The sequence below is a fragment of the Calonectris borealis genome, chromosome 4 (assembly GCF_964195595.1).
Source record: "Calonectris borealis chromosome 4, bCalBor7.hap1.2, whole genome shotgun sequence".
NCBI lineage: Eukaryota > Metazoa > Chordata > Aves > Procellariiformes > Procellariidae > Calonectris > Calonectris borealis.
Window position 1 is genome coordinate 65924209 of NC_134315.1, and position 20265 is coordinate 65944473.

Here is a 20265-nt window from a genome sequence, read left to right on the forward strand (position 1 = left end):
CGCAGTAATTTGCTTTGAGCTCATGACTGCTTTCTTTTCTGAGGATGTCTTCAAGGCTGCTGCTTCTTAAAAGATGTACATGGTAATATGACAGTAGAGAGGGATCTAGCTCTAAGCATCACATGCCATACTGACTCCACCTGGGTGAGCAGCCATTGCTTAGCCAAACCAGCATGGAATATTTTTAGTTGGGTTTTCCCGTCAGGGGTATCATGATGAGATTGAGATTGCCATATTAATGCAGCGTATATGCTGCAGATTGGAAAAGTTAGGCCTCATCTTCATAAAAATTTTTGCAATTACTTGGTCAGTTGGACTTATGAGTAGATTATTGCCTGTGTGATATCTACAATAGAGTTTGGATTTTTGCAACTTTAATAATGCAGAAGCATTAAAAAATCTTAGTTTGCTAACAGAAAGTAAGTAGCAGTTGGGTAGTCTTCGATACTGGTTTTTCTCTGGGATGTTACTCTTATAATGGTTATAATTCTTTGATCTCAGAAAGGCTTAAGAACATGAAAGGTAAACTTGTAGGTCATTTGTTAATATTAAGAAATTGGATTGTACTTACTGATGTCTGTAATTAGTTTTGTAAAAGCGGGCTAATACTTTGAGAAAATTTTATGCCCGAGACATACATGGTCATCAAAACTTCTTGGTGACCATGATATGATATTCTTCAGAGAGCACATATTTCATTGATATTATTCCACCTCTGACAGTTTCTTTTGTTCTGGAACTAATTTCATGGTAAGGGAGAGGGAGAAGAGAGAGTGTTCGTTAGTATTGGCTGATCCATTTATTAACGAAACATGAAGTCCACAGGCTCATAGAATTACTTTGATCTTAGAAGCTGTGTTCGTTTTGTTTTAGAGTATTCTTTATCTGGAGAGAACTGTCATCACCAAAAATCGTCATTAAAGGAAGATCCAGGATTTTTAAAATTCCTAACTACACAGTCATTCTTCTCTTACTACTGACACTACTGCAGGGCATCTGTAAATCTGTAGAACAAACCTGGACTTGTCATTAAAAATTGTAGGTGGTATTTTTGGGCGTGAGAGGTGAGAGGAATGGCTGATTTCAGATTGATCATTAAACAGTACTTTTGGTGATAGTCCAAACTATTTTAAAAATAAAACTAATGAAAAAACAACTTTCAGCATGTATGTGTAAGTATTTTTTTTAAATCCTAATGCTGAATTATAGTAGGCCATAATTTTTTCTTCAGAACACTTCAGAAATAAAGGAAATAAAATGCCTGTCAGATATGAAGTAGTTGGAGTTCTGTTTTTGTTGACTGAGGCAGCCCTTTAAGTAGCCATTTCAATGGTTTGCCTGGCAAATGTGTGCTCAGCATACACTTTAATAGTAAGTAACTTGTGTTGCACTCTTGTGTATTAAGTACAAAATTACATATATGAAATGTCTCCTTATTCCAGGAAAAACATTGGTGGTCGATGCACCTGATGGACACAAAGCTCACTTCTCTCAGCAGACCATGCTTAACAAAGGACTTAGCAAGTCTATGGGATTTCTGTCCATTAGAGGAACACAAGGCGAGGAAGAGTTTTTCCAGGGCATTTCTGCAGATTACAACTTGGGACAGGAAGATGTTTTCTGTCCTCATAGATGTAAAGCCAGTGAGTTTGAAAAAAAAGGTCACCTTCATACAGATGTCACTCCCAAGCGGAAAGTATGGGCTTCCTCCACAGATTTGCTTTGCACAACTGACAAGGCAGCTGAGAGGGACCATGCTGGAGGCTCTCATGAGCAAAACCATCTGTGTGAAGCATTTACAGTACGGACTTCTACTACCAGAAACAAGGAAGCAAGATACTCTGATGGGAGCATAGCACTAGATGTCTTTGGACCACAAAAACTGGACCAAACGCGCCATGTGCCTGAGACATCAACTTCTGCAGCAATATCAAGTGCCTTTGACAGGATAAGAGAGAGACAGAAGAAGTTGCAGCTTCTGAGGGAAGCTATGAATGTAGAAGGTTAGTGAAGCTTTTTGATTTTCTGAGTATTCCAGTCATTAAACAAAGATTTCTCTTTATGATAAATTTGAGCTCTCTTGCAGCAGCTCTTGAAACTGCTGAGATCTTCACTTAGTCTTCTTTTTTCAGGTAACGTGAAAGCATTAGAATGATTGTTGCAGATGAAAATAAATGTGCTTGTCCAGGTTGCTTACTCAGTGAAAACAGTTGATCTCTGTAAGTCAGCTGGTATCAAGTTCATCAATTAAAATTAGGAAAAGAAAAAAAAGTTGGTAGCAGCCAATTGTCAAGTAATTTTCCTTGAAGGAAAATCTTCATCTCCAGTTATTAGAGATGGATTTATACCCTGGAGGAAAGGGAGAATTTCATCTCCAGATCTCTCCGTTTTTGCACTGTATAACTCTGGATGATGCAGTTAAGCACTTAAACAAGACATTTTTTTTGGACTCCTGTTAAGATCGTTACCTCAGTGGGAATACTTGAAAACAGGTTCCATCAGTTAATTAAAAGAACTCATGGGGGGGAAAAAAGTCTTTGTATTTTTTCTGTGGAAACTTATAAAACGGTCTTTATGCAGAACCCTATAAGGGGAACTGCATATTTTGTTTTTGTTTTGAAAATGTGACGTGATTTTCAGGCGTTGTAAATTTGGGACGGTTGAATAGAAACTGAGACAGAGTTGGATCCTGCTTGTGATGGGCCAGAAGGCATAACTTAGTCATCTGAGGTATACGATAGAAGAGCTTTATGTACAGGCGCTAGCTCAGTCATTTATTCAGGTGCATTCAAAATCCATGCAGCTGAAAACTCATGACTGCCTGTCTGTTGTGTGACAGAAATAACTGTGTGAAAAAAACCAACTTTTGCCTTCTTTTCCTGCACTGAGGTGTAAACACCTCCTTATTAAGGAGAGTTGATAAAGCCTTTTATCAAGGTTGAATTTCTAAAAATGCCTGTTCATGCTCCTTGTGGCCATCTTGGGAGATGCTTATATTGCAGTTAGCATGGGAAGCCAGTTCTTTCTCTCCTATGCATGGGAGCCTTGTGCTCCAGAAAGGAGTGTTATTGAAATGGCATAGGCAGTTTAAAAAGCTACTGTGATTTCTGTACAAGTTGTACAGACAAGACTGCTGGAGTGTTTTTGTGCTATCAAATTAGCATCTTCTGATGAGGGTTACATTATAATGTGAAGGAATGAACACGGATGGAAGTAGTACTGTGGAGATACCATTGTTTATCTCAATAGAAGTTCATCATCTGTCATTATCTACTGAGATGTCTGATGAGGTACGGCGAAGGTTGGTTGGTTTTTGGTTTAAGAGTCTGAAATTGAAGGGGACCATCTCAAGTATATGAGTCAGCTCGGATCTTTGGAGATAGGCAGCTGACAAAGTTTAAGAGGAGGCCACTCCCTGCATTGGGAAAGCTCAATAGCCTTGTTGTTCAGGAGTGCAGTTTTGTGCAGGTTTGTGTTGCACAACAGCAAAACCAAAAGCTTGGCCAAACCCATTGATGAGCAAGAGTTTATCATTCTCATTCAAACAGATTGGGAGATGGCAGAAAACATAACGTGTCCATGCCTTATATAGTTCAAGTGTGTGAAACTACTCGATTCATAAAGGGAAGGGGTGAAAGTGTAGTCGAAGTAAACTGGGAACTGGAACTTAATAGTCACAAGAGCTGAGTGACAAATCTGTATAGGGAAGATTGAAGCAATAGCTAATGACTCACTGCCCATCCTTCTGAATTCACAGTCATTACTTGCTAGAAAAAAATGAAGATACTTTCCCAACAGATAGCTGGGTGGCAATGTTCTTGTCTTCTGAGTTTTCTACTTTCAACAGAGGAAGGAGATATGTTTCACTCTTGAGTTGAAATTAGGAGTGTGTGCTCTGCTCTTTTATGTTAGGCTGTCCATTTTTCTTTTGTCAGTTAACCACTTAAAAAAAAAAAATTTGGGCCAGAACCTAGTTGTGAATGTGAATTTTTAGTGAGAGTCAGTTTAAAGGAGTATTTTAGTAAGGTGGATGGGGAATACTTTTTCACATAGGAGTTAGTTGCTGTTGTGTTTTACAGGGCTTGAGAAACCTGACTGAAAGTATTCTATTCCGCCTTAATGAGTAGATTCACAAAAGCCTTGATACATAAAGCCTGCAAGTCTATTAAGACTTCTTTCCCTTTTCCTTTTCCTTTTTTGTTCCATAGGTCCCTTATCTCACAGCTTGTTTACAACAGAAGAGTCCCCTGAGATCTTCCATAAAAAGTCTATTGCTAGTTTCATCTGTCAAAGAAATGAAAAATATAGTCTGTAATTTTTTTGTGCGTTACTATTGTGTGTAATTTTCAAGCACTCGGTGGGTAGACAGGTATTTCCAAATGTCAGGCATTATCAAGTGTGTGGGGAATTGCTTTTCTGACATAAACCCAGCCTAGCTGAGAGATATGAGCAACTGCTTGGAAAGCTGTGGTAAAATATGTCACTTATCTTGATAAAGGTAGTGGTGGCAGTTTCTTGGGCAGCACTTGATGCAAGGGTATCTTCCTGCCTACAGCTGGTAGTCACATAGCTGATAGGTGGGCAACAACTAGAAATGGAGTGGAAAGAAGTCCACAGAAAATGACAGCAACTACTACTCGTTCCCTACATGGGACACAGCATGACCTCAAAGGAGAGGCATTGAAAGAAAAAATGGAGAGAGTAAGGTATTTTGAAAGCTTGTGTAGTCAGGAATAAGGCTTCTGTTCAGCTTGGGGGGGAGGAATGGGCAAGGAGTCATGGGAACAGGGTTGGTGGTTGGGTTTAATAGAGAGGACACAATCTGCCTTCTCTTTGGTAGGTTTGGGGATATTTTCAATTTGGTGGAGTCCAGGTCTAGATTACAGTTAAGTCTGTGTAAATTGTAGTAAGCCTCTGCTTTGGGCTCTATGTTGTTTTTCAGTTTTTGAATTGTGAAGTGGCTTTGGACTCTCTGTGGGTTAAACTTGGACAGATAAAACTTCTCTCCTCAAACTACAAAGGAACTTAAGTGACGTGGCTTATTTCTTCTTTAACTTACTTTGGGTTAAGCTGGCAAACTTTTTTGTTATCCATAAAACCTTAAGGAGCTGACTGTCTTGGAAAAAGAAAATGTTCTTATGCACAGGCTCTGGTATGCCAAGCTTTCAATCAGAACAGTTTTTTACGATCCAAATTATAAACTCATGAAAAGTAGAGTTTATAGTGGAAAGAATGGCAGAGCTTTAATTACAGCTGTGCTGTAATAGAGTAGTTTGTAGTGAGCTGCAGACCATTTAAACTGCTCTATAATCTACAGTTGGAACACCTCGGATTTAGCCTCGCAAGCCTTTGAAATACAGTGTCATTGCAAGTGCCTTGCTCGTGAACTTGCTGTTTTATATGTTATTCTGCTGTACAGTTTCAGGGTTGAAGTTGTTTCTCTCTTGCATGTAAAGGTGATTGTTTATGATTAGGTGCTTAGCCAGATGGGGGTAAGGAGAAGGGAAAGAGACTGCTATTTGACTTCAGGTGTAGCCAATTCTGAACACTAAAAATGGACTCCAAAAATATGTGTTAATCTTGCCAAGAGATGGGAGAGTAAATTCTGCATCTCTGCTGTTATTGTTCATTCTTGTTTTTGTTATGTAGGTTTTGTGAGCTTAGGCAGAATTGTTTAGTGTTGTGAAGTTGTGAGGTGTTAAACCCAAGCAGTTTATCTGTACCAGGAGAGCAGATTTTGGTTTTGTTGTTCTTTTGAAATTTGGAAATTGTTGCTTGGCACCAACTGAAAGTGTCCCATTGTAGAGAGAAAATAATTCTACCTTTTATATTTTGCAAGCCTGCTTTGCTGCTCAAGAGTGTGAAAGCGTCATCTGTTCTCCCTTGCTCCCAGCTTTCTTTGCCTTCTCACCCACAAAACTGATTGTATCTTCTGAGACTTATGAAGTGTAAACACACTTCAGTTTTTGTATCTCAGGCCTACCTTCAAATGGCACAATAGTAAGGCACAAGACAATGAGACGGTAGCCTTGTATGAATCTCTCCCTTTTATTTGCTTAGACAGCTTCCCCCTCCTTGTTTTGAGTGTGTGCATAATTCAAAGTGAATTGGTTTATGTGTTACTTGAGTGAATGTGCATCCTTCTTTTTATATGCAGTTTTGCTTCTGAGGATGTGGTAAATGAGATGCACGAGGGAACAAGGTGTAAAAATTGCTGATGTCCTGGTGGAATACAGGAGCACAAAAACCAGTTAAGAGAGTAGTTATGTAGCTGGCTGTGGGTTAAATAGCAGACAGGGAGGAAAAAGAGGGGAGGATACCAAAAAAGCTGATCTTGCTGAAGCTTTGGAATGCTGAATCCAGGGGTGGAGGAATGGGGGTGGTTTGGGAATATTTTCAAGCCTTTGTTAAATGTTTTTGCAGTTGGGAACCATGTGAATCCCAGAGCCTCAAGTTGTGTTTATCACTCTCTCTTTTTACCTTCAACTTTTCCAACTGAGAACCGAGATGATTAAGTCCTCTTTTTTTTTTTTGTCCACTATTGCTCTCTGCTTCATACAGTCAGCAAGAAGAGGCAGTAATATTCTGTGTTTCTAGACATGGGTGTCTGCCTCCTAAGTCTTCTGTGTCTTTATATTACAAAACAGTGTTTTCATTAGCTACCCTGAAGACTCATTTGGACCCCATTTATAAAACTTCGATATTATGACTGCATGAGTGGGGAGTTATGGTTAGGGATACTCTAAATGTCTGGATTTTAAAAGCTCTCTTAGTTTGAAGCTGCGTGTTTGAATAAGGGAAAATTTCTGCAGGTAATCAGGCAGCTGTTGGTAGTAAATTTATCCCAGCAAATGAAGCCCCAGAGATTTGAATTTGGGAGCTTCTGTAGAAGCGGGTTAAATGGGGGATTGGATTTAGGGCAAAAGAGGAGTAGCTGCTTTACAAACTTACCTCTGTAAATTCAATGAAGTGTGCATACTTTCTTTTCCTCTTGAATTGTATGTACTCAGTTCATGTGTAGGCTAAGCAGAGGAAATGCGAGTCATCCACAATGGTATATCTGTTTGCATGTGAAAGCAAATTAAGCCTCAGTTTACACAGGCTTTGCGATCATTGTGCTACGGTATGATTTAAATTCAGTGGTGGCAAAATGGATTCTCATGTGGTTGGTATGTCTGGTGAAGATTAGGTTCAGTCAGAACAATGTTAGAAATCATATTAATGAAGCTGAAGGGTAGGATAATGGACTGATACTATTTTAGATAGAAAACTTTCAGTTGTTAATTTTACTGAGACTACAGAAGTCGGCTTTTCAAGGAAAAAGAAATGTTTGTGGGATTTCTGTAAAGTACAAGTACTCTGGCAGCAGTCACTATTATTTTGTCCTGAATTACATAGTTTAACATAAGGTAGTAAAACAGCTCTTAAAATTCCATAATTGCACAGCAAAGTGGCATCTGCTTTATCAAGCTTTCAGCAGCTCACACAAGCTGAGATTATCAATAATTCTGTAATAATGTGTATTTGAAAACCTGTATATCTAATGTAAGTCATGTGTTCAGGATAATGAAATTCCAAGCTAAATATGGTTTTCTGATTTCTGTTGAAGTTGGCTGAGATGAGGCTTTCTGTAAATTACTTGTCTGGGCTTGCATGGCTTGCCTTGGGTAAATAGTGTGTTTTGTTATTTTATGCTGCGTTAGGTGCCTGTAAGGTTGTGCTCTGCTGGCTTTGATAGGGAGTTTGAAAAAGCACCACTGCAGCACTAAGCAGCACAAACATAGGTTCTCCAAGTTGTAATGCTTCGTTCATCTCTGCATCGTGGTGCTACTGCATGTTAACTTACACTATTAGTACAAGTTTTAAATATCCATTTTAGTTATGGACTCTTAAAAGATGCTTAAACTCAGGTTTGTTTTTCTACTAAGGTATGAAATGACTTGAAGTGTTCTGGTAAGAGACTGTAATCTAAACACTGAAATGTTAAGAAGGATAACTGGTAGAATAATTTTTGCTACAATGTGCTTGGTGTTTCTAGAAGTTAAATCAATTCTGAACTCTCTCTTCAGTTACCAAAAATAAAAAAAAAAACACCAGTCAAACAAACAAAAAAAACCCCAAAACAAAACAACAAGCTAAGACCATTCAGAAATCCCAGGGAAAATTGTAAATGTGGGAGGCAAGTTGTTTTGTTGTTGTTTTTAGCTTTTACTGATGTCATCTTTCAGTTCCTTCCCGGACAGACAGGCTAGAAGTTTGTCCTCATTTTTGAAACTGTTATATGAAAAGCTTAACTTTAACTTGATCCCAGAATTGGGACTTTCTGACCTTTGGAAGCCAGTTCTTAATTAGAAGTTTGGCTTGGACATGATCCAAGTGCCTTCTCTGAAGTTAAATCCTAACATGTTATCTCAGAATTGACGAGAATTTGCTGGAAGAGAGGAGGCAGCATAAATTATTTGCAAGCATTATAGATACAGTAGTCTCAATGTTTACAATTTAATTGAACGTTTGCAGGTCTACAGTACATATCGTGTCCGTGCCTCAGAAAAGATTAAGTTTGGTTAAGAGGAGGTGCGGTGTTGGGGGGATGTGTAGGGGGTGTACATAGACATGTGTATATACCAGCAGAGAACTGGAAGGTGGTTGTCAAAGAGAAGATACCCCAGCAGCAAACAGTTCCACATCTGTATGTATTTTCCCTAAACTGAGCAAAGTGAAGAAAAATCTGGAGGATTTACTCCGAATTTCAGGCTGTAGCTTCTTAATTGCCTTTAAACTTTTGTCCCTATGCTGAACAGGCTGATAGTCACTGATGCAGCCCCATGTGGAAGGGTTGTAAAATGCCTCCAGAAGATGAGAAGAATACCTTTGCTTGTGTTACTGGGATAAGTTGTGTGGTCTTGCTTAGGGAGAAAGATGTGACAAGAAAGGAGGGTGGTCCCATCTCTGTCTCTACTTGTGAATGCTGGGAGAATAGGTTTGAACCTAGCTGGGCCTCATGTGGAGGTCTGTGAAAACATTGAGATAAGCAGTGATTGGGAATCTTGCTTTATGTTTCTTGGCTCATGAACTTACCCCTTGGCCTACAGCAGGGCGCCAACTCCTGCTAACAGGATGAGTCAAGAAAAAGTCAAATACCCTGCAGAGTCAGATATCGCGCTACCACATACAAACACTTGTTTCGTGTTTTAACTGCATATTTCTGTTTTACCACTTTACATTCATTTTTTGCAAAATTTAATGTGTCAAAGAACCAGGATGGAGCCACAATTTGCGTCTGATTCAGGAAGCCCAGGCTGCTGACTAGGTGGAAAAAAATAAATCTGTTTAAAATCTCATGTTATATTTTATTGTTCCCTTTCCATCCTCTTGCTTCAAAGTCAGTTTAGCAGACTTGAAAAACTACAGCTAATAAAACTACTGGTAAAGAAGAGATCTGTTTTCAGTTAAACATTTCTGTACTGTAGTTCCAGTATCATGTTTGGATTGATGCCACACTTAAAGGGCTGGGAGCGTTTTAAAAATACATCTCCAAAAGCTTCCCACTGAATTTGGTTTTTATTTCCCTTGTTAGGCAAGTAATTGCTAGATTGGCAGTAGATTTCTTTGTTGTAAAATCCAGAATGCTGAAAGTAGCCATTGTGAAAGACTGAAGCAACCCTCCACCAGTGAATTCTCTTCATCTTGCTGTAGGTTGGTTTGCAAATGTGCAAACAGTATTGCTCATTTCTGAGAGTAATGTGAAATGTCCTTAGGGTTAATTGGGTTTTATGCTGCTAAACTGTGCAGCTGGGATGGGCTGGCAGGAGCAGTTGATTTCGTGGGTTGATTGGCGACTTTTTTACTTTTCCCAGTTTTCTTAAAGAATCTTGTATTTGGTGGGACAATGGGGAACTGCACAACTCAAGTGAGCTGGTAGAAATGGGGGAAATACTGCCTTTTAAGGAGGAAGGTTTTGGAAACAGATAGTCCAAGATTAACATAAACTAGTCTTTAGTCTTGGTCTACTGCATTATATCTTTTCGTGCCTTTTTCCTATTTGGAGTTTCCCCTGCTTCTGTAGGAAGTCTGAAAGAGTAGTGCTGTTGACTGCATGTCTAACTTGTCCTCTGACCTAAGAGGTTATGCCGCGGGTTTATTGTTCTCGCAGGATTTTTCACCAGGTGTTTTATTTTCTGAATGTGGGAAGTTGGAACCTCCAACTTCCATTTTGCAGCGTCCAGACTCATCTGCTGATGTATTCGCCATTTTCTATTCTTACATTTTATGTTCCTTGCTTTAGTGATTTGGACTTGTCTTCACAGCCATTACATGTGTTTTCTCTATATCACTTTTGTTTTCAAAAACATTAACTGTAATTGGACCAGAGACAGCCTTCTGCAAATAAAGACACCTGAAGTTTTCTCTCACATAGACAGTGAAGCATTGGTAATCCCAAAATGAAGGGACTCTTTTGTTTTGTTTTCTGCTTTTATGCACGCTATGTGGTGGTTTGTTGGCTTGTGCATAGGAAAGTTTTGAGAGATCGTTGCAAATGTCAAGTACATACCCCTTCTGTGGAATCCTTTGCTCCAGTATGTTATTTAAAGAATCCACTGAGAGTAGGAACTGCGACTGCTATATTGATTTCTCATCACATGCATTTAGCTGTTCTGGTTAATTAAATATCCTATAGGGGCTTATTAATTGATTGTTAATCATATTTTGTGGATGTCAAAGATGAGCTGAATGAATTATATTTTTCCAGTTCCTGCTTTGTCTCTGTGGATATTTTTCCTTTTTCATCATGAAGGCATGAGTCCTGGTGGTTGCTTTCTACATGCAAGAGGTGCACACCAAATGTTTTCATCAGTTTTGTTTGCAGGAAGGATTCGTTTTTGTCTTGGGTTTTGTTGGTTTTTTAAATATTAGTTTTAACTTGGAAGTGATGATGAGAGAGAAGTTCAGAAGCGGTGGCTCTGTTATGATACCCAAGAGAGGCCAGGCAGACTGCAGAACTCTCAGGCTGCGGGGACAGAATGGGACTGCACAGGATCCACAGAGTGTTTGCTTTCAGACTCCATAGCCACAGGCGGGCATTTAAAAATGTTTTGAAAAGATTTCAAAAAATTTCAAATGTTAATTTGCGTTTGATTTTTGCGTTAGAACTGTTGCTCTTTTACTCTTCTGATATCCTGATTTAAACTTTCAGAGCCTTTGAGAAGGTACAAATCTTACCACAGTGACGTTTATAGTACTTCGAGTGAAAGTCCATCTGTTATTTCTTCGGAACCAGATTTCAGGCAAGGTAAGACCTGTGTTTTAAAAAAAACAAACACCAAAACAAAACACAACAACAACAACCAAACAAACAAAAACCAAAAACCCCAAACAAACAAACAAAAAACGTAAAGACAAAAGTTCAAGGTGAAAAATAGACCCCAAAAGTACGAAGTTAAATCTTTAGTAGGAGGCTTGATAATTACCACTAATATGAAGTTGTAAGATGATCTCATGTAATTACAACTTTGTGTACAGTTCAGCAGTCTATTCTGAAAGTAATTGGCAGGCTGTTCTGAAATGAGTTTGACATTTAGCACTCTGGAAAGGAACTTGGTAGGAAAGGCTGGAAATGGTTAACTTTTTACTGGAGTGCTTGTTTTAAATAACATGCTGTCTTCAGAGGTGCAAAAATGATCGAGTTGTTGTTAGTGTACAATAACAGTAAATTACAAAAGCTTTATATGAAACATACATGGTTTAATTATTTTTATATCAGTGGGTTTTACTATGAGGGTTAAATGGTTGATAATTTATAGGCCAAGGATTTCAGTGTCATGCAAAAGTAGCACATAGTACAGGCTGTTTGTATGATAAATTTAAGTAAGTTCTATGAAATCAATGGCTTGGAAAAGCAGAAGATGGTACAAAGGGTTGTTCGCTGATATATGGCAGGAAGGATTTTCTTTACACATGGAAGGAAATGCTTGGAGCAGTTTTTGAAAGAAGTGAAAAGAAGTCAGGAGAGCACAGTTGACGAAACGATCAGCTTTGCAGAATCATTATGAAGACAAACCATTTGATGAAAATGAGGAAAGAAATAGAGTATAGCTGCACCATATGTATTCTCTACGCACAGAATTCCAATCCAGTCTCCCTGTACTCGCTGCTCTCTCAACCTTCATTGTCTTAGTCAGAAGACTAAGCCCAACCTAAGGAGCAGTAACAAGTAGCAAGGCTCCTGTAATGCATTTCCCTTCATTTTCTTGCTGTTTAGAACAGGCTGTTTATGTGTTCCAGTCCAAAGTCAACAACTCCTAAGTTTGTACAGGCAAGAGAGAGCTGCTTTCTGGCTACTAGTAGTAGTATTGCTGGACTCAGTGAAATGACTGTCAAAAAGAACTATTTCTAAATCAACGTGGCTGTAATGTGTTCTACAAGAGCTCTTCTGCTAGCTGTTTATTGAGGGTACAGTAAGAGATGAAAGTGAAGTAGTTTGCAAAATCAAGCTCTAAGTGTAGCATCTCAGGTACTGCGTACCAGCAAAGGAGATAATATTACAAAAAGCAGGTTAGTATATTGCCAAAAGAAAAAAAAATTTTTTTTTTTTTGATAACATATAAGGAGGAGTCAGATTCCAGGGACAAAAATTAAGCATAGGAGCTCAGCAATATGTATACTGGTTTCTTAACTCCCTTCTTGTGAACTGGATGCATAATTACTTTACTTAGGTGCTCTATTTCTGTTCTGGAGTGGTTTTGTATGATGTCTCTGCCATGTATGTGTCTCAACTCATGGCAGACAAAGAAATGTGTCACCTCGGAAAGGTGTCTATGCAATTGTGTGGGGTTTTTTTATTATGGTTTCTTTTAGGCCTTCCTTAGTATTCTTCTTCAAAGGACTTGTGTAGTGCAGCTATCTTCGTTGGGGGAAACTATAAAATTGCTTTGAAAATTGAAATCAACTTCATAATGCTAGTTTGTCTAATACTGTAATGCCATTGTGCAGAACACATGAATCTGATTCCTTCTAAGTAATCTCGTATGACTGATAAGTCCATGATTTTTAGACAGGATTACTCTGTGTGCTTTGTTGCCCAGTCAGGTATTAATTTGTCTTTTGGTTTGCTAGTGAGAAGAAAAGAAGGTTTCAAGAGAGATGATGCCAGTGGTGCTCTGCCAGGTGCTGATGATATCTCCACATCAAGTCAAGCTAATTCTCAGAGGGCAAGGTAAACCCTGTGAAAACAGTATGTCTTGGAGTGCTTTGTCTTTATCAAAGGAAGTATTCTAAATCTGCAAGTGAACTTTTCACTTCCATCCTAGCTTCTGTTTAAGTTAAAAATGGCATATTGTACTTGAAAGAAAATAGCATTTCAGAATTGCATATTGCAGTCTGAAGTAAAAGTCTCGTGATGCACTGTGGTGTAGAGGTAAGTATACCAGTTAGGAGTCCAAATTCAGTTCCCATATTTAATGGAGACTGGGTTGTACTCTATCAAGTTGCTGTATCAGTCAGAAGGTCAGGGGCTGTGTTCTGCTTGGAAATATTTAATAATTTTTATTTTAATTATACTTTTCTAAACCAAAGTTTTGAAAAGTATTGATATTAATACAGATTAATTTGCAATTTTTTCATTGAATAAGGAAGTGATAGCATGCTTATTTCTTTGAAATAAGCCAAAAGCCATACACTTGGTTGGTTATTCTGGCAAACTCTTAGTTTGTGTTGTTGTGTTTGGATTAATTTTTTTTTTTTAATACCTCAGCACTGATTAGGCAGGCCAATTCAGTAACAATTTATGCTTTTTGAAATTTGTTTTGCTGTGCTGTGTATTTGAATATTACATCTGTTTGGGTTTTATTTTTCTAATGCTGTTCATCAATATAGCTTTAAAAAGTAGGTTCTGCTTTGTACATCACTTTAATACAGCATCTTTGTACAGCAGAAGCGTCTCTTGCCATACCTGTTAGTTTTGAGAGTGGTTCCATTCTAAATGTTTGAGAATTTTTATTGCCATTGACCTTTTGGATGGAAAATCTTCTTCTAGTCTCTGCCAGACGCTGAATCACCTTGGAATATTTTATCAAAATGATTCAAATAATTTTTATAGTAAGGGGAAAAGAAGAAAAAAAAAGGACATGTGTTTTCCCCCTCTTCCCTCACCACATTACAACAACAAAGTCTTCTCTGGGCAGCTTTTTGCTTTGTTTAGGGTAGATCAGGAGAAAGATTGGTGCTGTGCTCAATATTTTAGGAAATTTATATGGTTTTGGCATAAGTTGGATGGGAATCCTGCTCTATCCTATTAAAGAAACTTAGAGGTGTCTGAAGATTGGAACTGTTCCAGGTCATGTGGCAAGACTGTCAAATGTGTCCTCTGTGTTCATTTATCATACAGGGTGATGTGCAGTGAGTAGGGCTTAGTGCCATGCTTTGAACATGGAGATGAAAATAAATTAACATCTGCTTCTTGCACTATATTGTGTGCCTTAAATGGATCTGAATAGGCAGGGTCTCAGATGAGCTGTATCTGAGTGCAGATGAACAAAAGAACAGTTACTTGGAAATCTAACAGCTTTCAGTGATCTGCTGAGCAGCTGCATTGGTTTTCTTACTACTTGCACTTTGCCTAAAAATTGCAAAGTCATTTAGAAATGTATATATTGGCATTTCTTGCAGGGAAGATGTATTTAGGCATTGCTTAGCTGCGTCAACACTGCTTTGTTGGCAGGAATATGGTATCTATTCATGTAACAGCATATGTATTAAACTGCAGTGTCCAAGCAGTCTTAGAAATCCAGCCTGTCTTGACGTAAGAGGATTTTGGCTAGTATGTGAAGCTTTAGGGCAAATTTTCAAGGGCTCAGGTTACAGGTTTATGTTCCATGTAACCCCGTTAAAGAGCTGTAAATTTCTGCTTTGCATTTTACGCTGTCTTAGCACCACACTAAAATAGCAAAGTAAACTATTACTACTGTGTGTACAAAATGAGCGTATAGCTTTCTTAACTTATTTGCCATTGTTTTTTTTCTTTTGGTGAATACTGCTAAGTCAACCTTCATTATTCTTTGACTTGAACCCAGGAAAGTTGCCAATTCAACACTGTAGCTATGCTTCAGAATAAAACAGCAGTAATCTGCGGACACTGATAGAGAACTTTTGTTTCTATTTACAAAATGCTTCAGAAACAGAAGGTAGTATGTGGTATGTAAATGAGTCACATTATTGCAAATGAATCGGGCCTATTATGCGAGTGAAAATGCCATGGTAAAACAGTACATACTTTCTCATGGTTTGTTTTACATTATTTTACTTTATATTGCTCTGTTAAGACTGGTACCTTTAATGGATGTAATTTGTATATGTGTGAAATCTAGAAGGAAAATACTGTTCTGTAAGTGCGGCATAGACTTATCTGTTGTGCTTAGCAATGGAATGAAGTTTACGTGTATGTAATATACAGTCTTACTTCAAGGCTTAGTATTTTTTTGAATCTCCTGTTTCTGCTTGGCTTCCTCTCTGTGCCTTTACTAAAAGATACCACTCTGCACTTGCACAAAAATGTCATGGTAGGATACCACAGATAGTTCTTTACTGATTTTCATAATTGTTCCCTCATTTTCATAAGGTGAAAAAGCTTTTTTTTTATCTATTTACCAGACTAGTAAGTATATCCAAGACGGAAAAATGAGGCTGAACTCCTGAAAGCTAGTTTTACTAGCTTTTTTTGTAGACCTACTGAGAAACTGGAAAGCAGCCATGAGCAGAATTTGGTCGTAAAATAATACTTAGATAATATCTCCGTTAATTATGTGAGCTGAATAGAAAACAGTGCGTGCTCTCTCTCTGTCTTTCTCCAACAGTTGTAAAACTTTTCAGTGCTAACAAGTGTAAAAAGGAATACTATCAAAGATGGTAGCTAGTTAAGCAGGGAGATTTCTAAGAAAGTAACTTAATATTTTTATCCAGAGCATTGCTTGTCGCTGCTTTAAAATGTCCTGTGTTGCAGAAGACCATGGCTTTTATAACTTCAGAAACTTAAGCTCTCAAAGTAAAACTCTTGATAACAAGTAGTTCCAAGGAGCGGATTCTCAGAGTTTACATTTTTTTGGCTGGTCGTTTGATTTCAGGGTTTGGGGAAGTACATGCAACTTAATCCATTACTTGAATTCCATCTGCACTTGGGAGCATGTTTCAGGGTTTTTCCTCTGTGTTCAGAGATACCGTCTGTACTTCAATATATAAGAAATTTACTGCTCCTGTGGCATGTCCTTAGACAGTCTCTTAATTATCTATGGAATTATCCTTGAAAACTGAGTTGTAAATCAAATAGGGAGATTTGGATTTGAGAGAGTTTGCCACCAATATTAAAAAAAAAACAACAGTGAAGCTGTTCAGAGTTATCAGCCAGCACGACTTGTGCTGTTTGGGTGGGCTGGCCTGCTCTTAAACTAGCAGAAGCCATAGATTTTTCAGTAGTACACTCAGAGTACACTCAAACCCTTCTCATGGTCTGGGACTGTTGTTATCCTTTAAACTTCCTGGAATGCTTTCATCATGGCAATGGATACTTGTGTCTGTGTTTCCTCTTTGCTTCTTGTATTCCTTATTTTTGTCGTTCGTCCCTTCCCCCCCTTTTTTTTCTTTTCTTTTTTTTTCTTTTTTCTTCTTCCTTTACTGTTTCTTCCTTTTTCTCTCTAGGAGCGGCAGTTGACACGGATCTCTTCCTTCTGTTGCCTTTTCCTTCCACTAGATTTCCATATCCTTCCTACCTTACCAAAAGGCATCCGTCTTTCTCAATCTATTCCTGACCTTTCCACTGCACTAATCATTAGAGAATGCCTACCTGCTTCCCTTCTTCCAACTTCCTTCTCTGATCCAATACCTGCTAATTTCTTGGTAAGTACACTAGGTGGGGAGTTAACTTGCTTCCCTCTTTTATAGGAGTCAGCCTTCCAGGTGGCTGCTCACCTACTGTCTTCAGGTTAGTAAGTAACTGTGAGATTCTGGTTTGCAGTCAGACATTGATGAAAATACAGAGTACCAGCCAAGTTCTTGTCTGATGAAGTACCATAGGAAACACACTTTTATGATGTTATCTGTTAGGAATGTAATTTGGATTTTTTTTTTTGTTGGACTAATAATACTTGCATATTCTGAACTTCATGGGAAGAGCTCTATCTGTATCTGTCAACAGTATCTCCTCTTCTGTAGAATGAGAGATGCATTGCTTGTCTTGGAACCTAAAGAGTGAATCATGCTGGTACCCTCCATAGAAAATTGATAGTCTGACTAAGCCAGAGTTAGTTTTACTTACCCAGGATGCTGAAGCGTGCTGATTTCTGGTTGGTGATAGTGGTTATATACTAAGTTAGGAAAATTTTTAAACCGTTGGGTTTTTAAGCTTCTTCCTCAGACACCCCACACCCACCCCAATTTTCAGAGAAACTAATACATGTCAACAAAGATGATAAACCAACATAATGATAATCCTTTACACAGTAACTTATGATTGCTTCTATTGCACAGAGCTGTATGTTATTAAAAAGGCAAAATTTTTTTCTGCAGTAGGGGTTTTCACATTAGCAAGTGTTTTCAGATACAGCCAGTTGCAACATGTCTACCTTTTTCATATCATCTTGATAATTCGTAGATATTTATGTTCAGAAAGTGTTTGTTTTTGTTTTATTTCAGAGCCCATCCTTAGACCTTGATCTTAAGGGTGCTCTTAAGGGTGGGTGTATTTAACTTAGTTCATTGTGAATATTCCCACATATGTCGATCTTAATAAGCTTCCTCCTGGTGAAAAGCTGAGCATGTGCACAAGTCTTTGCAGGTCTGAAGTCTTTTCTCATTACTTTGTCCTTTTAGGTGCACGGTATGAAGTCTGTTGCACAAAGGAACAGAGGAGGGAGAAGGGAAGCGATGCTATGAAAGCCCTGCACAATGGAAAGGATAATGGGCTTACATTAATACATTTTTCTGTAACTACCCTATATCTTCCCTGAAATTCCATTTGAGGAACTTCAGTGTTGTTTTGCTCAGTTTGTGGCACATTAGTGGCGTTTTATGGTTTGGACTCTCATGATAACAAAACTCTTATTTTAATGCTGATTTTGTATGCTAACTAATGAAACTTTAGTATTAAAATTAAGAGAATGCAATGCACTGTTCACATTATTGGCATTCATTAGAAACTTTGCTGTAAAAAGATGAAAAAAAAGATTTGAAATCATGTCCACCAATTAGCATAGACAACTGTACTGTCTGGACAGGTGCATTTTCTCTTAGTTTATTAACTGATTTGACATTCACCAAACATATCTTTAGGTTCTTTTAAAAAGTAGGTATATAAATTCAATGTCTGTAAAAGTCTGTAGATTACCTTTTACTACAAAGGGCTGTATGTCAGTGTCAGTGCAGGACTTCACATTTATCTGTATTCCTAAACTTCAGTGCAATGATATGCAGGCTTCAAAACACTTTCATTGCTCTTTCATGTTTTTCATTACTCTAGTGTACCATCTAAACTAATACTTAGCTTAGAATTTCTAAAAGTGTATTTTGGTGGATTAAAGTCTTGTTAGTTTTCCCTGTCTATTTGTGTTTAAAAATTTGCCTCTGTATAGTTACGTTAACTAACAGAGGGAGAACATTATTTTTCCTTGATTTAGGATTTCTAAAGAAGACCTGATTGGTTTATATTTAGTTTGGATTTTAACGGTGTTTTCTATAAGCGTGGGACAGGGGGAGGGGAGTGTAAGTTGGGTTTATTTTTCTTGGATTTCTCTTTTCTTCACATTTCCTAACCTCCTGATTTTCAAGTAAAAAATGGCTTTTGTTACCCAAAAGAGGACATAGATTTTTTTCCTTTCACAGAGAATAAAATTGGTAGGACATTGGGGATCCATACTTGCTGAGAATAGAACTGGAGCATAGGTTGCTGTGTGTTTCAGAAATACTGATGGAGTTTTTTGTTTGTTTTTTTTTTCTTTTTGTCCTTCAGATTATTAATTTAGACTCTAATTTTTTTTTTTGGCGGCTGTGTATCAACCAAGCCATTCTTAGGAATTTAAAAGAAAAGGAATTTTTTTCATCAAAATAGGATGATGAAAACATTAGGGTATGATATTTAGAATAATTTAGTATATAGGATGTTGATACATATAAATATTTATATAAATAATTCAAGCTATACTACTGCTCAGGAAAAATCAGGGAATAAATAACAGTGCTGTGCAAAGAATTCGTAAAGAATTGCTACAGAGAAAGTGATTGGAGCAATATTTACTTATATAAAGTATGCTATTATTTTCGTTTTTTCTTCAACGACATGTTTTCGAGCATGCCTTTTTCACAGTCCCTGTTTAAACAAAGAAGTTAAGATATTTTCAAAGCATTAATATTTTTCTTCCTCCTGTGTGTTCACTGGTTTTGTACTGATTCACTGGGTTTGTAGTGTCAAGTATGTATGTCAAGACTGCAGCTGAGCCTTTATTGTCATATGAATAAATGACAGGCAGCAGTAGAAAGTTGGTATGTTTGCTCATTTTCTGTATTGATGGATTGCTGTAGAGTAGCACTCTCCTGGCACTGAAAAACCTTGTGTTTAACATAGTATTTGATAACTAGTTTTTGTGTTCTGGGTTTCCACTTAGGTAAGTGCTTAAAGCAGCAGAATGTCTTAGGCATACCTACTAATGCTTTCATCCCCTCTGACTTTACAATAGACAACATGAAGCACCATTTGAAGGCAATCTAATAAGTCAAGAAGTGATGCTAAAGCATCAGGAAGAAGAAATGATGCAACTGCAAGCTAGAATGGCTCTCAGGCAGTCACGACCTAACCTCTACTCAGGAGATGCAATTAGGTCCTCAATGCTTGACATCACCAGAGATCCACTGAGAGAAATAGCCCTGGAAACAGCTATGACACAAAGAAAACTGAGGGTAATGTCCTGATCTCAAGTGAACTCTTATTTTCATTGAAACAGAGCAGTGTCTTGACTGAAACTCTAATATGTGGGATTCATAAACTGGGTCCTGTAATAAACAGTCATCAACAGATTAAATACGAGGTGTTTGGTGTTGTCCTGATAGGAAAGACCTACTCTCACAGGGTAAACTTCTGAAGTTTTCTGGTATTAGTGGCTATGTAGCCTAAAGCAGTATCAAGAGATGCTAAAACAGACAGCAAGCCTTGACTAAAGATTGCATTGATTAAACAATATAGCGTCCTAACAAAGGTAAGGTGTGTTTTTCTCCTGTATTCTGTGGTGT

At 37.9% G+C, this 20265-nt stretch overlaps 1 protein-coding gene across 1 annotated transcript in view; it reads left to right on the top strand.

Annotated features, from left to right (window-relative positions):
* Window positions 1-20265, top strand: part of PTPN13 (protein tyrosine phosphatase non-receptor type 13) — a 99103-nt gene that overhangs the window by 35180 nt on the left and 43658 nt on the right. The window contains exons 6-9 of the mRNA XM_075149926.1: window positions 1443-2003; window positions 11195-11290; window positions 13114-13213; window positions 19716-19935. Coding sequence (XP_075006027.1) covers window positions 1443-2003; window positions 11195-11290; window positions 13114-13213; window positions 19716-19935 — 977 coding nt within the window. The remainder of the gene's footprint in view (window positions 1-1442; window positions 2004-11194; window positions 11291-13113; window positions 13214-19715; window positions 19936-20265) is intronic.